This window comes from Phoxinus phoxinus (genome assembly GCF_949152265.1).
Source record: "Phoxinus phoxinus genome assembly, chromosome: 3".
NCBI lineage: Eukaryota > Metazoa > Chordata > Actinopteri > Cypriniformes > Leuciscidae > Phoxinus > Phoxinus phoxinus.
This window is the reverse complement of record NC_136878.1, coordinates 23374546-23400086: the sequence shown is the minus strand read 5'-3', so window position 1 is coordinate 23400086 and position 25541 is coordinate 23374546. Positions and strand designations below refer to the sequence as shown.

Genomic DNA, 25541 nt, shown 5'->3' with positions numbered 1-25541 from the left:
CGGCTAATGATTCAAGATCATGGATTCGTTTGGCTATTCTAACTCTCACTAGGTTTCTATCCAACAATCAAAATGAAGAAATCCTAAATGAAAAAGCTAGATATGTGCATAAACTCTGAGGTGGGTTTTCTCATGTCAAAAATGCACATTGAGCTGATGGAAAAAATAGTTTTTGACTGTTTGGCCATGTGTTTCTGCTCTTTCTCAAAACAAAGATGGGCGACAGAAGAGGGTTCTTGAAGTATAGTGCGTACTCTGTGTAGTTGATAAAAACATGTAATGTTGCAGTTGCACATTCCAGAAATTCTGTTAAAACTGAGAAACGTTTGGATGGAAACCCAACTACTATCAGCCTATTTAGTATGTGATGATTTATGTTTCCAGGTAAAACACACACACACACACACACACACACACACACACACACACACACACACACACACACACACACACACACACACACACACACACACACACACACACACACACTCTCTCTCTCTCTCTCTCTCTCTCTCTCTCTCTCTCTTTCTCTCTGTGGTTAAGAGAACCATGCAGGTGAGCAGTGCTGTGTATTGGTTTGAGAGAGTCTGTGATTTATTTATGCTTTCACTGCCTTCATCCCTGCAGTGGTTGCAGTCTGGATAAAAACCCTGCAGCAACATGCCCACATGGATAGAAATTCATGCATATCCACACAATAAACAAGTAAAGAAGAACTCTTTATGCTACTATATTTCATTTATTTTTTTAATAGTTTATTATTTTATTTTTATGACATATATTTATTTATAATATATATATATATATATATCTATATATTATTGCTGCATTGGAGCCGTGTTCGGTATAGACTCTCTCGGTCATTCCCATAGAGCTATAGATCTCCTCCCGCATGCTTCAGAATGCACCTCAAAAATACTGGGTGCAAAAAAGAATCAGTCTGTTTCTATACACAGCTCTTAACACTATCTAGCCATTCTAATGATGCATCGTAACATGCCTTTATCTGGAAATGCCCATAGTATAAAATCACAATTTTTCATGTCCATTGCAGAACAAATGCAGATAAATAACACAATTACTGTTTTTTTCTTTCGTTTTTCTTTTTGGCAATCAATTCCTTTTAAATAATGGCAAAAGCTACACTTCAATGTGTTAAATACATGGATGTTGCGATATCAGTATTCTATATGTACAGTAATGATTTGGGGGTTGGTGAAACAAAGGAATTTGGGCTGGGGACTGTGGTGTGTCAATGTTGATTTTTGCGTCTCTTTTAGCTTCCAGCAAACGTGGGGGTGGCTTTTCAGAAGATAAATGTTCGTTTTCTCTTCTTGCCTTGTATACTTAATAGCTATATCTATAAAACTATGCAGAAAGAAAGAAATGAAAGAAAGCAAGTGGGGGAGAGGCATAGAGGAGTCTGTGCTGAGGTAAATTTTTATACTCTTTTGTTTGTCCTCCTTTTTTCTCTTTCTGGCTGTTCAAAACATGAGGGATGTCTCAGCGTTGACCCTGGAGAAAATTGTTCATATTTTACAATGCTTCTGAGTCACATGCTGAGCAGTCCTCTCGCTTTATCCCTCCACCTCTTTTGACAGCAAGCAATTCAATTTTGTTTCTTAAATGTCTCTTTTTCTGTTGGAAGACTTTTGTTGTTCAGCGGGGCTCAGGGATATCAGTATGTGTGTGTGTGTGCGTTTGCGGTGTAAATGTGTTTGTGTACCAAGTATGAGCCCTTGTTCTGTTCCCCAGCATTCATCATTAAAGTCTGAAAAAGCAGTTTTATTCTCCATAAAGTTTAGAATCCTAAATCTGAGTTTCTACAGTCCTCACTGGTTCATTTGCTTTTTAAATTGTGACCCTACCCCTCTCTCACCCTGTCCGATCTATGCATAAAATTAGCAGTGTCAAGTATGCAGCACAGGGCGTGGCTGGCGCCTCATCAGCCACACCCAACCTCGTCTAAGCCCCTCCCCTATTCGCTGTCAGACATAGGCCGATTCGCTAGACTGGGTGCGGCCCAGGTTGGGCACAGATGAGAGGTGGGACACATCCTTTTTCCGGATCTCACAAATGGACTTTCTGCGAGCCTGGACGCCACGGACCGCCGCCTTAATCTTCCGCCAGCCCAGATGGTTGAGCTCGGCCAAGTTTAGGACCACGCAGATCCCGCTAACAGCGAACATAAACACCAGGAAAACTGTCTTCTCCGTGGGACGTGACACGTAGCATTCAACCTCCTTCACGCAGGGGTAGCGATCGCACTCAAACATGGCGGGAACATTGAATCCGTACAGGAAGTACTGGCCGGCAAGAAAGCCAATTTCCAGAACGTTCCGGAACACCACCTGTATGACGTAGAAACGGGAGATGCCCTCCTGTTGACGAATCTTGGCACTTTTGGAGTACGTGACCCCCTGCGGAATGTTGGGGATGTCTTTCAAATCCAGACAGTCACGTTCGTCTTTACTTTCCGGGTGCACCAGGATACCGTTGATGTTGCGGATCTTGCGGTTTTGTCCATGTCCGTGGTCGATGTAAGGGCCGTGCAGGAGGCTGTAACTGCGATCTTTGTGCTTGGCAGACTGGTGCACTGAGTAAGTGATGAAACAGAGGCTGGGCGTGCACACCAAGATGATCTGGAAAACCCAGTAACGGATATGGGAGATGGGGAAGGCTTTATCGTAGCAGGCCTGGTTGCAACCTGGCTGCAGCGTGTTACAAATAAACATAATCTGTTCGTCCTCATACACCTTTTCTCCCACTATACCCACGATCAGGATCCGGAATATCACCACTACTGTCAGCAGGATCCTTTGGGGGAGAGAAAGGAAGAGACACAAAGAGGCAATGAAGAGGAAGGCAGTGATAGAGACAGGATTGAAGAGAGGAAGGAAGAAAAAGTGAGAAGGAAAAAAGGATTAGAGTTCATTTCATTTTGAGGACTGACAAACAACACATTGTTAAATTTAAACCCTCTTTCTCACATGTGCACAACTTACAAAATGACAAAATAGTGAGTAATTGCTGCAAGAAGCAGAGGTAAACAGACATTTAGCCGCCTTCCTAAATGACCTGAGACTGATTTAAAGCTGAAATATTTCATTTTTGTAAAGTTAAAAAACATTTGTCTATTTCAGCTTCATATAAAAAGAAAACTTTAAACCATTATATATTCCCTAAAAAAAAACAGTTTTTGTTTACACAAAAAATACCATCCCAACATTGTTACACTTTAGCCAGTGCGTGAGATTGGAGGCGGGACTACCTGTTTGTACAACCAATTGAGGATGAGTAACCTGTTTGAAAAAAAGTTATGAAGTGTGAAATTCATGCAGTGTGTTTGAATTCCAGCAGTGCATGTTGATTTGAAATTTTGTCCGACTTGAGACAGCGCTCACGCCATGACTCACCAGTAACAACAATGGCATTTGATGAACACAATTAATGTTTATTCTGACAGCTTCAGTTCCGCATTTTCTTAACAGTAAAAACTCTTCTGTGATCTTTTCACGTGATTTTAATGTTATATTGTGTAGGGAATGTCAAAATAAAAATAGAGACCACTTAATTTAAATAGTATTGGATTATGTTGAACTTTTTTTCTTGTACATATAGGCACTGTATTAAGCTCAACAGAAAGTGTTGAATGAAAAGTGTTTCTTTTGAAACTAATGTCTGTTATTTGACAAATACTACATCTTATCCACTTCGTCTGCAATAAAGAAAGCAAACACATGCGAGCGTCGCTACAGGAAGCAGAAAAGTGTCCAAATTGACGGCTGCAGTCACAGTAGATCACCTAATATTTGGGTGTCACACAAATGGCAAATTTCATCTTTAAGAATGTACTGAAATACTGAAAATATCTGTCAAGAACACCTTTCATGTTTCAACATTCATGTGTGTGTGTGTGTGTGTGTGTGTGTGTGTGTGTGTGTGTGTGTGTGTGTGTGTGTGTGTGTGTGTGCAGGCATATGTTCCCTGATGATGATGATGATAACTGGGGCATTCTGCATCAAGGCCAGCAGAGTTTGTGTTGGGACGACTGCATGTTTGCATTTATATCCACATCTCTGCTCTCTTATCAGATTTTTGCAAGTTTAAATCTGTACTCAGTGGAAAAATAAATTGAGATTCATACAAACACACACACAAATCTAGACAAAAGCACAGACTCATTCGATCATAGTGACAGATAAGAACAGAGTAGATGTGCTTGATCAAAGTTCAGACACCAGTCCCACAATCACACATGCAGCAATGTGACATATACTGTAACACACAGTGTGAGTGTCCTGATGAGAAACACCTTGAAGCTTTACGCATAGCTGGGTCTCCTGTGAGTGTGCCATTTAGAGCGAAACATCTCCACCCTTCTGTCTCACGCACACTCTCTCTCTCAACAGATGCAGCTTGAACACACAAATGTTCCTCAGTCTGTCTAGCTCTTATCCTTGCACACACACACACACACACACACACTTGTGCTGAGACCGTCCTTCACTCACAATAACCTTGCTCTAGAACCAGCCATGACGTTATTCCATTGCAGGCTGGTCTCAATTCATGAGTACATACATTTTCTTACTTACACACACACACACACACACACACACACACACCGTGAGAGCTAGTATTTTGCATTCAGTATTTTATAAGACTTATAATCATGAAGTACTTATTTTAGGCCCTATTGACTGTGTTGGGCTATAATAACCCTCTGCAACGATGCATTCATATAGCCCTCAGTCCAAGTCCCTCGGCTTATTTTTAGCATATTGAATGGTGTAGTTTAGTGGTTGAAGATCTGGGCTAGTAAGAAAAAGGTTGCATGGGGGCGATGCTTGAATTATAACCAGTGTCCTTGAGCAGGTTTCAGACTGTCCTTGTGACTTAAAATTGTGCCATTCTGCAGTAAATTTGTAGAAAATATGTGGACTAGCCTTGTTTTTGTGGAGATAAATAAGTATGAATACTTCACATTGTTGTGATTCAGTTGGCATATTAAGATGTACAAGATACAGTGTACACTAATGCTTAGTTTGGGATCGGTAAGATTTTCTAATGTTTTTGAAAGAAGTCTAAAAATTATTGTTTTTATTTGTAATATATTTTAAATGTGATGTCGAAGCTGAATTTTCAGCATTATTACTCCAGTCTTCAGTGCCACATGATCCTTCAAAAATCATTCTGATATGCTGATTTAGTGCTCAAGAAACATTTTTTGTTATCATCAAATTTGAAAACTTTTGAAAACAAAGTTGTTCAGCTTAATATTTTTGAGTAAATGGATTAGAGTTTTTTCGTGATTCTTTGATGAACAGAAAGTTCAAGAGAACAGTATTTATTTGAAATAAAAATCCACTTAATGCATCCCTGCTGAAAAAAAGTACCCCAAACTCTTGAATGGTGTACTGTATTTTACAAGACTTCCATGGCACACTCAAGAAAGATTAAGGCAAACAGGTTTTGCTTTCTAGCCTCAAGCGCAGGTTCCCCCTCCTGGACTTAGTTAATTATAATGTGGAGTTGGAGGGGTGAAGGATTTCCTGATTCATTTTCAGTGTTACTTAAGCAATGCTAATTATTCATTATTAGCATTGGGAAGGCTCAATGCTAAATGTTAATATATAGAGCACAACAGACCAGTTTTGATATTTGTCTGTATTTCAATATTCTGAAATTTAATTTGATGAAAAGTCATATAATTTAATGCTATATACTTTTTTTTTCTTCAAATCAAGGTTAATAATGTTGTGATTGATCCTGGAGGTGGTCTTAGAATTCTTCTTCTGATTTTTCTTTGGAAATTGCTCTAGAGAAAATGAATGTGAAAAGAATAATGAGAAATCATTTGTGCTCTAAATCAGAAAGGCTAATGTTAGCTCAGTGCTGTGTAGTTAGCAGTGGTTTTAATGGACATATGGTGAACATTTGCGCTGCGGTAAGTAGGACAGTTATGACTCTTGATCAAACTCAATGACAATTTACTGTAGTATAACAGCAAGACATTTTTTTTTTGTTCAAACAGCAGATGGTGTTACCTTTATATAACACTTATATAAAAATCTAATGTAAATGTATCAATGGCTAACAGCCCTGGTGGGTCTTTAAATTAGCAGCACATCCCCCACTCCCTGCTGCCGTTACTATAGCAACCACATAGTGAACCACTCAGCACTCTGCACTGTACCAGAGAAAGCGAGAGAGACCGATAAGGAGGGAGGGACGAATGATTGATGGAATATTGGGAAAGAGAGCAAGTAGGCATACCAAGGGCACAGGGCAGGCACAAACCTGCATACCAAGAAAGAGAGGAAAATTGAGCATTGAATTGGAGGATGATGAAAAACACATAGGGACTGAGAAAGTGAGACATCTCAAGGTGAACTAAAGAGAGAGAAAGACAGAGCTTGGATAGGATGAGAAAAAGAAGGAGGGAAGAGGACACAGACAGATGGGCTGAGGCAGACTTGAGGAGCAACTAGACAAATAGACAGATACGGAGAGACAGATGGAGAGAGGCGACTGAGAGCATGTACCGAGAAACAGCATATTTATGAAATAAAACATGGACTCATTTACAGCACCTGGTGTGTGTGTGTGTGTGTGTGTGTGTGTGTGTGTGTGTGTGTGTGTGTGTGTGTGTGTGTGTGTGTGTGTGTGTGTGTGTGTGTGTGTGTGTGTGTGTGTGTGTGTGTGTGTACAGTACGTTCAGAAATAAAACTGTCAAGCTTTCTGTGCTTTTGTTGTTTCTGAAGTCACACAAACCTTTAAACACATTATTTTTTTAAGCCATATGTGCGTTTCTCATTTTAATTACAAAAAGTGATTTTTTTTGTCTTGTTTTCCAGTACAATATCTAAACATTCTTAACATTTGCTTGAGATGCAAAATGACTTAAAATATTAACTCTTTCCCCACCAATGTTTGAAAAAACGTTTTATTCTAGCTTAATGTATTATTTTTTTATCAACACTTTAATGTGGGTAAATTTAATTTTAAAAAGGCAACATTTTGAGCAAAAAACTGTGAAAATCGCGGGTTTGTCAAAGACTACACCCAGATCGGATTTAGAACAATGAAAATTACTGAATAAGAAAATCACTTTTTGCAGTGCATATATGCAAACGCACAAGAGGACACACCTGCACATATAATAAGAATAAGTATTCTCTTTCCCAAGTAAGCCTAGACACACAAACATTTGGGTTTTATTTGAGTGAAATAACACTCCAAATGTTTTATATCAGAAAGAACAAGGAAAGTTTACTAAAACTAACAGCATCTCACAGGTTATCAATTATTCATGAACTTCGAGAGCTTTTCAGTGATTTTCAGCTCATTTTCTCTTTCCATCATGCATCTTCTCTCTTTCTCTCTCTTTCCCCACACATTAAAACACACATTCGCTCTTCAAATAAACATTGTCCCCAGTAAGAAAGCATTTATAACAGCCATGTATACAGCTGGGCCAGTGCAGTCCCCCTGCCTCTCCACAGATAGAGCTCTGAAGCGCCTAATATGTGCGTGAAACGTTTATGCTTTTCTCATTTCATTTCATTTCATGCAACAATTAATCATACACATAGAGACAAACATGTGTATTTTAAATTGTTATCAAAATGAGGGCATCATTCTTTCATTTTTATATAAAAGCTAACTGCTACTAACCCTAGCCTTACTCTTTTAATTAAATGTATTTAATTATTTGTTATTTTCATTTTATTCATTATTTATTTTGGGGATAAAAAAAAAAAACGAATTGATTTTCCAAATCAAGGTGTCCTCAAATGTCCTCAAAGAGAGGTTTTATCATATTTAAATACCTCATGTAAACACACGTGTCTCCAAAGGATAGCTAAATAAACCCCAAAACACACACACACACACTTATTCAAAGATAGAAAACGAGGACACCAGGACAGATATGTGTTTGCAAATGACCACCACTCTAGAGATTTACCTCATATGCTCTCTATCTCTTCCACTAACTCTCTCACTTTCTCCTCCTCTGTGTCTCCTCTGTGTCAATAAAGACTTCCTACTTCAAACATGATACAACTAGTGATGCCCTACATCCTGAGTGAAAAAATTAAAGAAGACAAGGAACAAAGAATACAAAATCATAAATTCCCGAGAGACAAAACCAGCTAAATAGATGAAAGGATGAGAAAATGTGGGGTAATGTTAGCTGTACGTGTGGACTATGACTTCAGGAAAACAATTTGTTCACAGACTTATTCAAAGCATTCTGATCTACACACTCACAGTGCGTGTGTGTGCGCGCGCGCGTGTGTGTGTGTGTGTGTGTGTGTGTGTGTGTGTGTGTGTGTGTGTGTGTGTGTGTGTGTGTGTGTGTGTGTGTGTGTGTGTGTGTGTGTGTGTGTGTGTGTGTGTGTGTGTGTGTGTTAAATAGTGTTACTTTAGCTCGATCAGTAGAGTGTGTTGCTAGAAACCAATACATTCCCAGGGAATGTATTCATTTTTGGGTTTCCCTTTAGTATACTGTTCTGTCATTAATGTATAACTACACGGGAACAAATGAGCAGCACAATGTTAACATTCTATAATAACAAGAAATTCTGATTAACAAATTAGTAGTGATAGCACTCGGTTGAACTACAATTTACAGGTGCATAATTAATGTTAATAATGCATGATGTATATTTAATTCAAAAATGAAGATCATGGAAACCAACTATGACTGAAGTATCAAACCTTTCAGAAGGAATTACTAATTATTTGTATTCTAAAGTGAAAAGCATGATTACTTGGTAATGACTGAATCATTGTAAGCTTCTGAGATTTTTGTAAAGTTAAAAATAGAGTTACTGATTAGCTAATGAATAGTTTCTAGAATTGTAATATTGTGTTTGTCATTTGTTAGTCATTCATTAATGACGGAAAATTCTAAAGTGTTACCATGTATCAACTGTTTTACATTTTAATATACTTTAAAATGCAATTTATTCCTGTGATGTAAAGCTGAATTTTCAGCATCATTACTCCAGTCTTCAGTGTCACATGATCCTTCAGAAATCAGAGAAACCATTCTAATATGCTGATTCGGTGCTCAAGAAACATCACATCAAGAAACATCACATTGACATAATAATTATCTATTTTGAAAACAGTTGTGCTGCATAGTGGAATTTGCAACAGTGTTTGTTTTTTCATTAATTCCTTGATGAATAAAAACTTTAAAAGAACAGCATGTATATGAAATATATTTTTTGTTTACTTTGTTTTCTTTACTGTCACTTTTGATTTAAATTGTCCTTGCAGAATAAACTTCTTTTTTTTTTACTTACTGACCCCAGGCTTTTAAATGGCATTATACATATGTACACAAATACTAAAAGTTGTCATTTAGGAATGGGGTTAATGATAGATTGCTAAGTAATTAATGTATCGGCTCATTTTAATGTTGGAATTATGGGGCTTGTTTATTTCTCTCTCTCTAGTGCTGCAATAGAGATTGAGTGATATGAGCACACTACTCTCTCTACTTCCATCTCACAGGTGTCGCTTGCTCACTTAATCATCTGCATTTGCACAGGATGTGTGCGTGCGTGCGTGTGTGTGTGTGTGTGTGTGTGTGTGTGTGTGTGTGTGTGTGTGCTTACCCAAACGTTGTCCTGATCAGACAATAAATGGAGAGAGGTATAGATTACAGTGTTGTGACCATTCGAAACAACGGCAGAAAGAAAATATTGACTGGTTGAAACTACAACAGATCATCTATCAATTGCAAGCACACACATACAACCGCACATACAAGTGTTTTTGCTAGGATCAGATTAGTACCAGGCCTAGTACCATCTATAGAACCTTTTAGGGGTTCCAAATACGTAGCGCCTATAGAACCTTTTAAGGTTCTATATAGAACCGTTTCTTCTAAGAGTGTTAGAGACTCTCCCTGCATGCAAGAAAGAGAAGTGTGTGTGTGTGTGTGTGTGTGTGTGTGTGTGTGTGTGTGTGTGTGTGTGTGTGTGTGTGTGTGTGTGTGTGTGTGTGTGTGTGTGTGTGTGTGTGTGTGTGTGTGTGTGTGTGTGTGTGTGTGTGTGTGTGTGTGTGTGTGTGTGTGTGTGTGTGTGTGTCAATACTCATAAAGCCTGGGACTGAACTTGGCTGAGCTGCTGCGGTGTGTTTGTCTTTGTGTGTTCTGAGGAAGGCAGGGATTGCGGCAGCTGATGAATGATAGTAGAGGCTTTATTCATCTGTTCATTCATTTATTCATTTTGTCGCTATGATTCCGGCCTCAAGTGCTTGATCAGACCTCAAAGGAACAGAGAGAAGAATACGCAGATTACCTCACACTGAGAGACACATCAGCAGCACGTGTTTTCAACAACACAACACTGCCATGCAGATTCCAAAACAGCTCCAGCATGTGAAAAATATTGATTTTGTGTGCATTTGCATCAATCTATGTGTGTAAGTGTCAGGTTTTGCCTACATTGTGTAGATCAAACATCCCCCATGTAACAAAAATCGTCTTTATTTTGAGAACACTCTCTTAGATGAAAAGGGTTCTGTCAGGCGATTCATTGAACCTTTTAGGGGTTCCTATTATGATATTATCTTATAAATGTATTCATTTTGCTTTAATTCATTTTTCATTTTAACTACATTTTATGAACCAATCAGCTTATAAACATACTGTATTACTAGAAAAAATGTAAATGCCTGGTTAAACATGAAAGTATGCAATAATTTTAGACATTTCTCCTTAGGTAGAACCTTTTTGGCATAAAGGTTCTTTAAAATTGAGTCACAAATGGCTTAATAAACTCACAATATAATGTTGTAATGAAAATTAAAACATCCGGAAAGTTGAGTTAGGTTTAAGGTTAAAGGATAGAAAACATAAAAAGAAAAGAAAAGAAAAGAAGTCAATAGAAAGTTCCCATCATGGTGATGAGAATAACAAATGGCTATATGTCTGTGTGTGAGTGTGTGTATTTCCCTCACATAAAGTGTTACATAATATATGAAACAGTTAGCTAACCTCAAGACAACCCCACATTAAGGATTCATTAAATGAAGGCAATTCTGCGTCCCAGTATGTGTCAGAGGTTTTGTGATCGATTGATGTGAAGTGATTGACTGCTGGTTAAAGCAGTGCTGGACTGATGGAAGTTTATTACATCACCTGAGGAGAAATCACTATTCTTTTACAGGCTGAAGTTTTATTAAATGAAAAACACCTAAAGTCATCTCTTGAGACACTAACACATTTGAAAAAAACAACACAAGGTAAAAAAGCACAAGATTGAAAATACAGTACTTATTTACTGATTATTAAAATACTTATTTAATTTAAAACTATGAGGTTAATACGTAACATAAATTTATGTTGACAGCCCAGATGAGTAAAGTGTCTGTTTATGTATCCTTGTGTTGTAATTGACTAGATTTTTTAAAAGTTCTTCTCAAAAGCGCAGAATGTTATTTTCAGTATGTCTGCATAGAAATGAAATATATAAAATTGAGTGTGATGTGCTGGACACACCCACTAACATGCCCTCTGTGCCACAACCCACGCATACACACACAACCTCTCACAGACGGGAGAAGGACGTGCCCTTGATGTGGGGCAACCTGCAGTTAAGGTTAATGAGCACAGCAGAGTAGTGCTTATTCAATCCTGACACACACACACACACACACACACACACACACACACACACACACTTCAGGCTACCAATCTCAACATGCATGACACACATGATTATTGTAGGTGGGTGCGTGTTTATGTGTTAATGGGAGTGTAATATTCTTCCTAGACATTTTCAATATGCTTTATATCAACCATTCATTTTCAGCAGCCATAATTGTAATCTCTTTATTTATAGCAAATCTCTTGGTATGAGTCTTTAAGGCCCATAATGCTGCCTATTGATTACTGACCATTTACTTTGCATCAAAGAGAGAGACGGAGAAGAATGCATAGGCTACAGTCTAAAATTACCAATAATTTTACTGTCTTTCCCTCTGTTTTTTAGTATTTATTTCTCTAAGAATGATCCTCACCAAGGATGCATTTATACGATACAAACATACAGTAAAACAATAATATTGTAAAATATTATTATAGTTTAAAATAAATGTTTTATATGGTAATGTATTTTAAAATGTAATTTTTTTGCTTTGTGATGCAAAGCTGTATTTTCAGCATCGTTACTCCAGTCTTCATATGATCCTTCAGAAATCATAAGAATATGCTGTTTTAGTGCTCAATAAACATGTCTTATTATTATTAATGTTGAAAACAGTTGCGCTGCTTGATATGTTTGTGAAAACTGTGATACATGTTTTTTAGGATTATTTGATGAATAGAAAGTCCAAAAGAACAGCAATTATTTGAAATATATTTTTTTGTAACAATGTAAAAGTTTTTACTGTCACTTCTTTACTTTTGATTTGATCAATTTAATGCATTTTTGCTGATTGAAATGATGTTGATAGATAGATTACCTCAATAATTATACATCTGGTTAAAATGTTCACAAAATATATTAGTATAAATGACCATTTACCTAAACTGACCTAATGCATTTACTAATCTAAACTAGTTAAACCATATAAAGTGTTATCAGCTTATTTGAATTGCACACTCCCGAGTTGCCACACATGCACACAGTCCTTCTGTGAGGTGTGTGTGTGTGTGTGTGCTGCACTACAGCTCTTACCTGCCGATCATAGTAGAGTGCTGCTGTACCGCAGCCTCCAGCAATCTCTCCAATATAGTCCACTCGCCCATGATGCCGTGCTTTTTGCTCTCACTCCACCTCTGACCTTCAGGTATTGTCACGACCTCTGCCCTCGGCAACTCTTCCAGTGTCCCCCTGTTGACCTTTGAACGAATATCTCGGGCTCCTCTTGAAAGCCGCAGCTGTGTGCGTCCGTCCGTGCGACCGTCCGTGTGTGTGTGTGTGTGTGTCAGGGTAGCGCTCTAGTGCGGAGATGAGCTAGTGTAGCATCTGCAGCAGAAAATCTGATGATGCTGAGACACAGAGACTTCAACCATACTGCATCTCTCAGTCTCACACACACACACTGTCCACATTCACTGCTTTATCGCTCTTCTCAGGGTGTAGGACCCTCTACCTGCTCTTGCATCTTACCCTGTGCTACAAATACACACTCTCTACACCTGTCTGACCTTTTCTACCCTTTCCTCCGCATGCACACTCACACACACTCACTCACTTGACGGTCACTGCAGACTCTCTTTTCCCTTTCGTTGAGCTGAACGCTAAAGGAACACACATGCAGGAGCACACGGATGAAGATGCAGCTCTCTGAATCTCATAGCAACGCCTGAGCGCACCTTCACACACACACACACACACACACACTATCGCCTGTGCTCCAGTGTGTGGCGGCGGCAGCAGCAGCAGCAGACGAGGATCGTCAAGGTTATGTCCGGTTGAGGGATGAGCTCGTGGTCATGTTCTGCGGCTCAATCTTCCTCAAACCTCAGCCTCTCTCTCTCTCTCTCTCTCTCTCTCTCTCTCTCTCTCTCTCTCTCTCTCTCTCTCTCTCTCTCTCTCTCTCTCCACACCTTCCCCGTTCCCTTCGTCTTTGTGCTGCACTGCTGTTGCTGCTGATGATACCTTTCCCTCTGCTCCTCCTCCTCCTCCTCTCTCCTCTCTCTCTCTTTCCCTCTGTCACATGCCATAAGCATGCCACCCACCCTTCCTCCATCCCGGACCTGCTCTCCTCTCCCCTCCTCCCCTCTTTCTCTTGTTCTCCTCTCCTCTGCTCTGCTGACTGTTTCACTTGTGCTGCTGCTGTTCAGGTTATCTGTGCTGCAGGAGGGAAACAGGTTTTAACCTTCTCTTATTCTGTCCCACAGCATGTACACATTAATAATAACGACACTTCTGCACTTCCAGGAACCTTTTTGATTATTTTGGCTTGTATTTACTGTAGTGTCCGACTATTAATGGGGAATTGTGATTCTGCGGTACCTAACCCCATCTCTCGCATTCTATTATTTTGGTCAGCTCTTCTGTTCTTCATCCTTTTTCTTACCGTCATCTATCCAAGCCCGAATGGGTATCAGGCTTTAGAATGTTTGCTGAAAAAACATTTTAGGTTAACCAACAACGTAATTAAAGTAAGGGATAATTTATCGCAAAATGTATTTGAGTTACAAATGTTTTATAATTTTAGCTGTATGTTATGTTAAAGGTTCAGCTACAAAGTATATACAAAACAATTAGATGAGCAACAAGATGAGCACTACGACAACATTGCAGTAGTAGTCCTTTGAGGGAATTTTCTCTACTATCATTAACTGAGTTGTGTTTGTGTGAAACAGAACAGAGCACATGCGATACGGAAAACAAGAACGTATGCCTTTTTCAGATATCCGGAAGAGCGGTTCGTATATACACCATTGCCATGGACGAAGCAGAATATTTGGAAACATCTGACCGCTGAATGCTGGGATTGAACAGTCAAAAATGCAGCATTTCAATTAACATTATTTTAACATCATATATATTATATTATTTGACATCACTGCTGCTTATCAGTTCAACCAAAAATGACAATTCTGTCATTATTTACTCACCCTCATGACTTTCTTTCTTCATTTTGAAGAATGTTGGTAACTAAACAGTTTTGATGACTTCCATTTAATAAACAAAATATGCTGAGACATTTCTCAAAATAATTTATTTTATGTTCCACAGAAGAAGACAGAAAGACATATAGGTTTGGAACGACATGAGGGTTAGTAAATGAAGGTTTAAGTTAAACATTGCAGGCCATCACTTTTTACAATGTAAAGGGATAGCTTTTTTATTTTATATTATTTAGGGGGAAACGGCATGTTATACATAAAGGTATTATCCAATTTCTGGAGCGTGCTCCCTCATATTTAAAAGATTGGCTCTATCACAACCTGTCATGCACTTATATTTCATTCAGTTTTCTTATGTCTCCCATCTCTTTCCTCAATCCTTGCACTGTCCATCAGTGCGACCACATGACTCTGAGTGCTGCATTTATTTGATTAATATTTTGGGTTGAATCCCTCCCCCCTCCCCTCCTCCTGCACGTTCCGTCATTTCACCTCCGCCATGTGACTCAGAGACTAGAGGTGTGAAGGGAAAAAGGGAAAGAAAACGATTTACAACCAACATTTAAAGGCTTGGTGTCTAATCAATTTTGATACCTACTTAAACTGTAATTTGAATTATTGTGTATTTGTATGGCTCTTTGTACCTACTGTGTGATGATGACTGATGCATTTATACTGTGTGCAGGCATGTGTGTGTCAGTGTCATGGTAACATTGTGTATAATTACATTAGTCTTGTACTGCACAGAGAGAGGAGAGGAGTTGGCTATCCACATAAGCAAGCAGCCATTAACCTTTCCTGCAGACTCACTGCCTGAGTGACTCCTAAATAAAATAGTTAATCACAGAACAGCGATGTCATTATCAGGGGGCATTATGGGTAAGGACACACTGACTTTGGCTATGTCAGGTGTTTCTACTCTCATAATGCACACACGAACAATGAACACTCAAGATGTTAACTGTGGAGGTGGAGGAGGGATGGTTTTTGCTTCATGGTTATAAACTTTCTTGACTGCTGTTTGAGGGAATGTACACTTTTGGAAATTATGGTTTGTCAGGTTTTGGGCGATGTGTTGGCTTGAAGGCAAGAGGCACAGGTGTGTCATTTGTGACCTAGAAAAGCTATTTCTCTTTTTCTCTCTCTCAGACACACATACAATTAAATTACATAAACATGAGTGAACATGGGGGTATTCAATCTGGACGCCTGCTCATACTCTATCTATCTATCTATCTATCTATCTATCTATCTATCTATCTATCTATCTATCTATCTATCTATCTATCTATCTATCTATCTATCTATCTCTCTGTCGTCGTCGTCGTCTGTCTGTCTGTCTGTCTGTCTGTCTGTCTGTCTGTCTTCAGGGTTAGTGCATTTTTTAAAAAGGAATTCATATTTTTATTCTGCAATGACGTGTGTGTGTCAGGGTAGCGCTCTAGTGCGGAGATGAGCTAGTGTAGCATCTGCAGCAGAAAATCTGATGATGCTGAGACACAGAGACTTCAACCAAACTGCATCTCTCAGTCTCACACACACACACTGTCCACATTCACTGCTTTATCTATCTTCTCAGTAGTCCCGGCTCTGACAGAAACACCAAGCCATCATAACCCCGGAGACGCCTAGCACGCAAGATCTCTTCACTACCGTGGCTCAGCATGAGTCCTCAGTCCAATGTCATGGAGCAGTGCTAGTCCAACTGGAGGCCTTGATGGTTAAGCATTCCCAGTTACTGTCTGATGTCATGACCTCTGTCCGTCAGATCTTTGATCGGCTGCCTTCTACCCAAGCTACTGCTTCGACTGCCACTTCTGTACCACTTCCGGGTCCTCAAATTTCAGTTCTCCATGCAGAACCTCGCTTACCTCCACCACAACGATTCTTGGGAGACCCCAGTGCTTGTTGTGGATTCCTCACTCAGTGTTCCCTCACATTTGAGCTACAGCCATCGTCCTTCCCTTCAGACAGGTGTAACGACTGAGACAAATCAGACACAATTATTTGGTATATGTACCAAACAATCTTTAAAACTCACTCTGGGATCTGGGATCCCATCCCCCAGTGAGTGCAAGAAGGTCTTGGTTACCATGACCACGATCAGATAAGTTGGTTTTATGGCTGTTAAAAAATTTGGTCACGTGCTCAAGACAGAGACAATGGGGGAGACAGGAACAATCTTTAATACAGACTTTGCTGCATTAATCATAGACGACCTGGTCTATAAATGACCATACATCCCAGAACATTTTGTGAATGATTTACTGTCTTGTGTAATGTCTTCTAATACTATTATTTTGTTGATGCTGTGTATTTTACAATAGAATCAATGGTCTCCTATACCATGTTTGGTAAATTGGTACTTTGAAGATCGAAATGATTGTTTGTGTACATCAGGGGTGCCCAATCCTGCTCCTGGCGATCGACTGTCCTGCACAGTTCATCTCCAACCCTAATCAAACACATCTGCCTTTAATTTTCAAGTGATCCTGACGTGCTCTGAAGACCTTAATTGGTTGCTTCAGGTGTGTTTGATTAGGGTTGGAGATGAACTCTGCAGGACAGTCGATCGCCAGGAGCAGGATTGGGCACCCCTGGTGTACATGATATGCCGATAGCTGCGCAAAATATTAGTATTACAAGAATCTTTCCTAGTTTATTCATCAGAAACCAATCCAACATGCAAATGAGCACACTTGAGACAGCGTCATAAATCCTCCCCACAGAGAAATCTCCCGCTTAGAAATTCCTCCTTTCTTAGTGGTTGAGCCAACCCTGCAGGGTGAGGCCTTTATCAAGCTAATGAGGTGCTCTGAAAATGATATGCTGATGGTTCTTTTCATAGATCCATTAATGGATCTTTCCTATAGTTCCATTTCCTGCTTCCGGTTCCATTCTGTCACTCACTCCTTTTCCTGTGTGTGTGGCTGTATGTGTTTAGATTAGTTATGTTTGTGATTTAGTTAATGAAACTAGAGCACAATACATGTTTGGTTCTGATTCTCTGCTTGCAACAAGGTTTACTTTACAATTTAGATTTTGACTACAGGCTCTTACTGTACAGTAAGAAAGACATTTCCCTTCCCCGGAAATTAATATTTCTTAGAATTAATAAACAATTAACACTGAGTGTTCACAGGATGAACAGGTGGGTTGATTGTAATATTAACTTTACTACATTAAGTTAATTATATTAACTGATCCAAATATTTATAATCAATTATAACAAGTTATTATTGATTATTAATATTTCATAGAGCTAATTTGCTACACAGGGCCAAGATTGCATATGTCATCACTCTTCTTTCTGGTAATGCCCTCTCCTGGACAACAGCTGTTTGGAAGGCCGAGAGCCCCTTCTGCTCAAGTTTTTCTGCATTTGAAGAAGAATTCAAGCGGGTCTTTGATCATCGGAGTCTCAAGTTTGAATCGGAGTCGCAAGTTTGTTTTTACACCTCCTGTCAGTTCAGTTCCAACAGAGAAGTTACCTCCGTCCCAAGGATTTCCTGAACCGATGCAATTGGGTGGTACTCGGATCTCCCCATCAGAACGTGACCGTCGCTTGAGGGAGCGGTGTTGCATATACTGTGGACTGCCTGGACATTTCCGTTCTTCCTGCCCAGAGCTCTCGGGAAACGCTCGGTCCCATACAGGCAAGGAAGGACTGTAACGGGAATTACTCACATTGCCCCACCTTCCAATTCAGGATTGATTCTCCCCATCACACTTGCTTGGGGAAATCATATGCATCATTTGCCTTGCTAGGAGTCTGCAGATCCCCTCTGACTCACTCGATACCCCTCTGACTGTTACTGCACTGGATGGAAGACCTCTGGGCCACGGGAAGGTAACCCTTCTTACCGTTCCCCTTCATCCCTCTATTTGTCAACACCAGGAGGAGCTGTGTTTCCATCTGACACAATCTCCAGAGTTCCCTGTGATCCTCGGCCAGCCCTGGTTTCTTCACCATAACCCCCATCTTGACTGGTCCACTGGCGCTATCCTCAGTTGGGGGTCTCACTTGCCCTGAACCCATTCTCGAGTCTCAAGAACGCCTAGACCTATCTCAAATCCCCACTCAGGGATCATTTTTCGTTCCACTTCCCCTGTGGGTGCTGTTTTTTTCTTTGTGGGTAAACAGGATGGAGGCCTTCGACCCTACATTGATTATCGAGGCCTCAAATAAATCACTATCCAGTACCGTTACCCATTGATGCTTATGGCAACAGCTCAAGGTTTTTAATACACATTTAAAGCAATGGCTGAAACAACTCTGTGAACACTGACTGTACAGGATACAATATAATGCATACAAGCATAATGTTGCATGTGTTAGCACGCACAGTATGCATACTATTGTTTTGTTTTGTTAAATGTGTCTAGACTCTGTTTATAGTGATTTCTACATCCCCTTAAGCACATATCTTATTTTCTGTATGGGATGTATTTATTGTATGTATTTTAATAGTATACATTTTTAATTTAATACTCTGTAATTTCTGTTTTAATTTTACAAGCCTAACCAGGGACAGGGGTTGCAAATTAGTCATGGCTATAAACCTGTATGCATGGCATTTACGTTGTATTCTTTATAAAGCAATGTTCTATGCATTTGTCCCTGTCAAATAACCATTAAATAAATAATAAATAAAATTTTGCTTTTGAAATACTGCAGGGAGCTTCCATATTCACCAAACTCGAGTTGTGCAGTGCTCACCATCTTATGCGCATTAGGGGATGAGTGGAAGACCGCATTCTACACTCCGACCGGGCACTATGTGTACCTAGTTATGCCCTTCGGCCTCACCAATGCTCCTGCAGTTTTCCAGGCTCTGATAAATGATGTCCTTACTTCGAGATATGCTCAATCAGTTTGTATTCGTCTACTTGGATGATATTCTAATTTTTTCAAGTTCCTTCAATGAACATATGGAGCATGTCAGGAAGGTTCTTAAATGCCTCTTCGATAATCACCTTTATGTTAAACCTGAGAAATGTGAATTCCATGTAACCATGTAAAGTACAATTTCTGGGATTCAACATTAAGCATATACAAAAGTATCCCCAGAAGGTTCAAGCAGTCACAGTTTGGCCCACTCCCGCATCTGTGAAGGAGGTGCAGCGATTTCTTGGCTTCGCCAACTCTTACCACAAATTAATTTTGAACTTCATCTCTGTGGTGGCTCCCCTATCAGCGCTCACTAAAGGGAATAATGCTTGGTTTTGCTGGACTCCTGAAGCAGAGCTGGCTTTTAATGAACTCAAACTTTTTACCGCTTTACTTCAGCTCCCATTCTCACTCTCCCAGACCCAGACAAACTCTTCGTTGTGGCGGTGGACGCTTCAGATGAGGGTGTTAGGGCAGTGCTTTCCCAGAGGGGGGAGGAAAACAGACTTTGTCCATGTGCATTACTTTCACACCGTCTTACAACAACAGAAAGGAATTACCATGTGGGAGATCGTGAGTTACTGGCTGTTAAGCTGGCGCTCGAAGACTGGAGGCATTGGCTTAAGGGGGCCACACACCCATTCCAAGTACTCACTGACCACAAAAATCTAGAGTACATTCAGCAGGCCAAGCGACTCAACCCTCGTCAGGCACGCTGGTCTCTGTTCTTAAAACGGTTTCAATTCATCTTATCCTACCGCCCCGGATCAAAAAATCTAAAACCTGATGCTCTGTCTCAAATATATTCAAGCAGCCAGCAAGAAGATCCTGTCACACCTATTATCCCGAGCTCCAAGATAGTGGCCCCCTCAAGATGGGAACTTGAAAATACAGTAAGACCAGCCTAGACCTGGGAACCAGACCCAGGAGGTGGGCCAACCAACAGCTTGTTCGTCCCTAAAGCTGTTCGCTCCCAGGTTCTCCAGTGGAGTCACGTCTCTCGTCTGACCTGCCCCTCAGGTACTACTCGCACCCTTGAATTTTTCCAGAGACGGTTTTGGTGGCCGACCATCAAAGAGGATGCAAAGACCTTTGTAAGTGCCTGTCCCACATGCAGTCAGGGGAAGGTCTGTCATCGCTTACCTCAGGGGTTGCTCCACCCTCTCTCTATTTCTCGACGACCCTGGTCACACCTCTCCATGGATTTCATTACTGGACTCCCGCCATCCCAAGGTAACACCACCATTATGGTCATTGATGACAGATTTTCAAAGGCTGGCAGATTCATTCCCTTACCCAAATTGCCCACTGCTAAAGAGACTGCAGAGTTTGTCATTAACCATGTTTTTCAAGTTTTTGGCATCCCACAGGACTTTGTTTCTGATCGAGGGCCTCAGTTTTGCTCTCGATTCTGGCGGCCATTCTTTGAATGTCAGTTTGGTTATGCCCCTCCACTGTTCCCAGACCAAGAAATTGAAGTGGGAGTTCCCTCAGCTCTGCAGTTCATCCGTCGCTGTCGTCAGACTTTGAAGAAGGCTCGACACAAGCTCGATACAAGCTTCTTAGAATCTCTCAGCAGTACCAGCGATAGGCTAACCGCAGACGCAGACCTGCCCGGTGAGAGAGTTTGGCTCTCCACAAAGAGCATTCCCTTACACGTGAAGTCCCGCAAGCTCTCCCAGCGATTCATTGGGCCTTTCAAAGTGGCAAGGAAGATTAAGTACTTCAGCATCTTGTGGACTGGGAAGGCTATGACCCAGAGGAGCGCTCCTGGGTTCCTGCCAGAGATATCTTGGACCCCAAGTTAATTCGGGACTTCCATGTTCATAAACCCGATCGTCCTGGGAGGAACGTCAGGAGCCATTTCTAGAGTCAAACACTGGAGTCCTGTCAGTGTTTTGCTTGTTATGTCATGTTTTCATAGTGCCCTCATGCCCTGTTTACTCAACTGGTAATTAGTATTATTAGGTTCACATGTGTCTCATTCAGATGTGTGTATTTAAGTCACTCTGTCTCATAGCTTCTTTGCTTGGTGTTTTGTTGTTCTAAAGCCAGTTGCCTGAGTAAGTGTTCTCTAACTCTGAGACATTCTATTTTTTCTACTCTGAATTTTCTTTAAGATCTTTGGAATCTTTTTGGATATTTTTGTGGAAAGCCCTGTTGGACTGGTTTTGTTTTTTGAGGATTAATTTTTGCAGAGTTTTGCTCCAGCTGTGGATTTTTTTTTTTGCTTGTACTTGAATTAAAATAAATTCTGCATCTTACTGAGTGCGTCTTACTGTTGGGTTCACCATCCTCCAGTGGCTCAAGGGTTGAGAGTCTCACGCCAGACACCCGAGTTCTAGTCCCGGCTCTAACAGCAGAGGCCACTCCTCTGCTGGAAATGTTCAGGGATGCTCTAAATACTGTGAATGTTCCAAATGCTAAGGCAAATCAATAACAGAAACCTCTGAAAATAACAGTATCTTTTATTAACACTCAGCAATGGGAGATACACACACTTATTTGAAAATGATTAAATAGGCCAATTATTGTCTCTTTCAATATTTGGATCACATGAAGAATAATGAAGACCACTGTTCGACAAAACTATTAGCATGCTGGTTGATAAGGAAATGTATTTGAAATATAAATCATATTTCTGTAAGAATCTGTAAGACATTCTTCGAAATGGAATCATAGGGTTTATTTTTCACCAGGAGCAAATGTTATAACACAGGCAATTCTCAAGGCACTGAGATTGACAGGCACATGTTCGGACTGCAGTTGTTCCCCTATAGCCATTGTACTAATCAAATGACTTAGGATTTTAGGGTCACAGAAACACAATCTAAAGGGAGGATCAATTCGGTCTTATGCTGAGTTAGCATGTGCTAATCTATACATTTACTTTAGTGGTAACTGCAAATGAGATTCACCTATAGCCTGCTACAGAGGTTATGTGAAGTTAAATATAGAGCTGGTTTACTCTGCTGGGGTACCAAATCAGGCCACTAGCAGAAATGGGGTTGGAAGGAAGTGGACACGTGTGCACAAGACTAAAAGGGGAAAACTAACATCATGTGGATTAGATTTTTATGATTTTATTACATTATAGCAAGAATATCATTTGTATATGTCCTGAATCATTTATGAGGATTATAAGTATTCTGTCAGGGTATTGCTAAATTATATTAACAAAGTTCATTTAGCATGAATAAATGTAATAACTTTAATTGTTTCTGTTGCATGTGTGTAAAATTAGCATTATTGAAATTGAATTAATATTTATTGCATCCCGTCAGTTTCACTTTGAAAAGAGACATGACAATGACTAATTGCTGTACACTAGTGTAGAATTTAGATACCTTTTTTTTTTATTCCACATTTTAATTTTAATTTTTTTTTATTTTTTATGTCTACATAGTTTTATTAATTTTTCATTTCAATTTACATCATTTTTGTACATCAAGTTAAACCAAATAAAAATGTTGTCTTTTGGCAGCTTGTTGACATAAAAGTAAAAAAATAAAATGTTAAATGTATGCCGTATAGTAATTTGAGAATACCAGACTCTGCAAACTATATAATCCACAACGGGTTTAGCTCTGAGACTAAGAACAAAACTTTGTGTTTATAAAATATGAGTGTTTGCAAGATAGAACACATGAATGCTGCTGGGGGTTTTCTTACTTATCTTTGCCATTTAGCAGATGCTTTTAATCCAAAGCTACTTACAGTTCACTAATTGCAGGCGCAGTCCCCTCCCTGGAATAACATGGAGCAAAGTGTTTGGCTCAAGGGCACAAGGAGTCAGATCCCATCTTTTGCCTTCAAATCTCTAGCTTCCGTCTTAGTAGTCTTCCATTTCGTTGTCCAAATACAGTCTAATTGTGTCATAATTTCAAGGGGAAAGGATTTAAACCCGTGCTTAAATAATACACAACAGACTGGCAGCTCAGCAATCATGTCAATCTGTTTCTGTATTGCCGTTAATCGAGATGTAATTTAGAGCAAATTCCGGTTTTAAATGCAGTTTAATTTTTGCCTTGAATGGAGATATAACTGGTTTTACTATTAAACTATTAACTATTATAGTTAAAGCTGGCGGGATTGTGAAAATGGATGGGCTGTAGCAGTGATGGTTGTGCAATTTTTTACCACAGTGCTCTGCAAGCCCAGATAGAGCAGCTGCCATACCATACTGTGCTATAGCTGCTGATAACGCTCATAAATCTGGTCATTGTTAAACCTTTTCAGCACTCCAGTGTTCTTGCTAGTAACTCAGCAGTATCATGCTGCCCAACAACACTGTCAGTTTAGAAGGTGACTGCGTGAATATAGCTGTTTTGGGATACGCCTCAGTCAAAAGCATATAGTAAATAGTAAATGCTCTTAAATGGCACACTGCACATTGGAGGTTTTGGAATAAGCCTGATCCAGAACTGGGGGGGATGGAAAAGGTGTTCTGTGTGGAGATGAGGACATATGGTCAGTAACTGTTTTCACACTGAGTCTCACCTTGCTGTGATACCTGGCTGACCTTTCAGAGCGCACAAGCGATGAGTGTGGGTGGAGGATTAGGCTGGATTCTTGTTTGCCTTATTTGTGAACTAAAGCTGTATATAATATACTGTATCATTCTTATGATGTATGAGAAATGTTGGGCAGAAATTCTAAACATCACATTCAAAATAAACCGAGCAATTCCAATAGTGTCCTCGCACCATCGGTGCTCGGGCCCTAATAAGAAACCTTACAGTAATGTCAAGGTAATATTTGTCACTTGAGCGGGACCCTTTCAAAAGGTAGGCTACTAATATGTACACTTTAGGAACTAATAGGCACCTATTAGAGCTAAATAAAGTACCAGGAACCTTCTGAAAGGGTACCGCTCCAGTGACAGCTTTTTTCTGACAGGGATAGGCTATGTTTTAATTTGTTAATATGACACGTTGTCACTACTTTAAGGTTTCATATAAAAGATATTTCAAGCAAGATGTGTGCTAATATTCCTATAGAGCATATGTTTAGGCACTGAGGAAAAATAGCTACAATAGCTACTGATATGAAAACATATATTTGTCTGCCACAGAGAAGGCTGCTTGTTGAGATACATTTTTATAAATGAAACAGTAAATTAAAGCTGGCTCTTCAACAGCATTGCCGTTTGTGAATGGGTCCATCAGAATTTCTTCAAACCTTCTCCCCATCCTTACCTAATCAGACTGTCTGTTTGATTTTATCAGGAGGACAGTGCTCTCTGTTGTTTGTAAGAGGAACTGCAGTTGGTTCCAGGAAAAAGCATTGAATGAGCCTTATATTGCCATTACAGGAACAAGGAAGTGGAATGAAAAATACTGCAATAAAATTGCTGAATTTGCAGTATTACCATACCATCTATATTTCCATTCTATGTTGTCTGTAATTAATCTCTCAATAATAAGAAGGTGGACATCAGCACTCATGGTAACAGTAACAGATTCACCATATAGTTGTAATTTTTTGTGTATTTCAAAAAATAAAAAAAGATCACTGGTTATGTAATTATTTATGTTTAGGTGTAATTCTATGATCTAAACTAGGTTTTGGGGAATATAAGAATATAATAGTATGGCTGTGAAAGCTGCTACACCCACCACTTGGTTATAAGTCAGTCAATAAGTGAGTAAATAAATAAATAAATACACCACGCTTCTACCCAGCTGCCATTGCTAATCTTATGTTTCTGATGCATTACCCACTTGATACATGCATTAGAGAGTGTGTCACATTAAAGACTTCAAAGCACTTTTAGCCTCTGAGACTCACTGATCCTTAACTAAAAGCTTTCGGGACCTTTGAGACAATTACTCAACACGCCACATTATATTACAGTCCAGTCAGACTTTATAGCCTAAATGCAAAACTACATTTAGTAGCAGATGTTTTTCTACATATGCAACCATTACAAGTGTTGTTGTTTTTTGGGTACATGGAAAATGGCACATCCTTTCTGAAATGTCACTGAAGCCTTAAAGATAGTGAACGTTAGAGAAAGGAATGAAGCCTTTTGGTTAAGAT

General features: G+C 39.7%; 1 protein-coding gene and 1 long non-coding RNA gene across 2 annotated transcripts in view; one reads left to right on the top strand and one right to left on the bottom strand.

The window, feature by feature from the left end:
• Positions 1-25541, top strand: part of LOC306996212 — a 1114438-nt gene that overhangs the window by 228537 nt on the left and 860360 nt on the right. The gene's annotated exons all lie outside the window — the stretch shown is intronic.
• gjd1a (gap junction protein delta 1a) lies at positions 1109-13671 on the bottom strand. The gene is made up of 2 exons (XM_079607142.1): positions 12705-13671; positions 1109-2817 (listed from the first exon to the last, which is right to left on the bottom strand). Exons 1-2 carry the CDS (start codon positions 12773-12775, stop codon positions 1989-1991), a joined length of 900 nt encoding a protein of 299 aa, XP_079463268.1. The 5' UTR covers positions 12776-13671; the 3' UTR covers positions 1109-1988.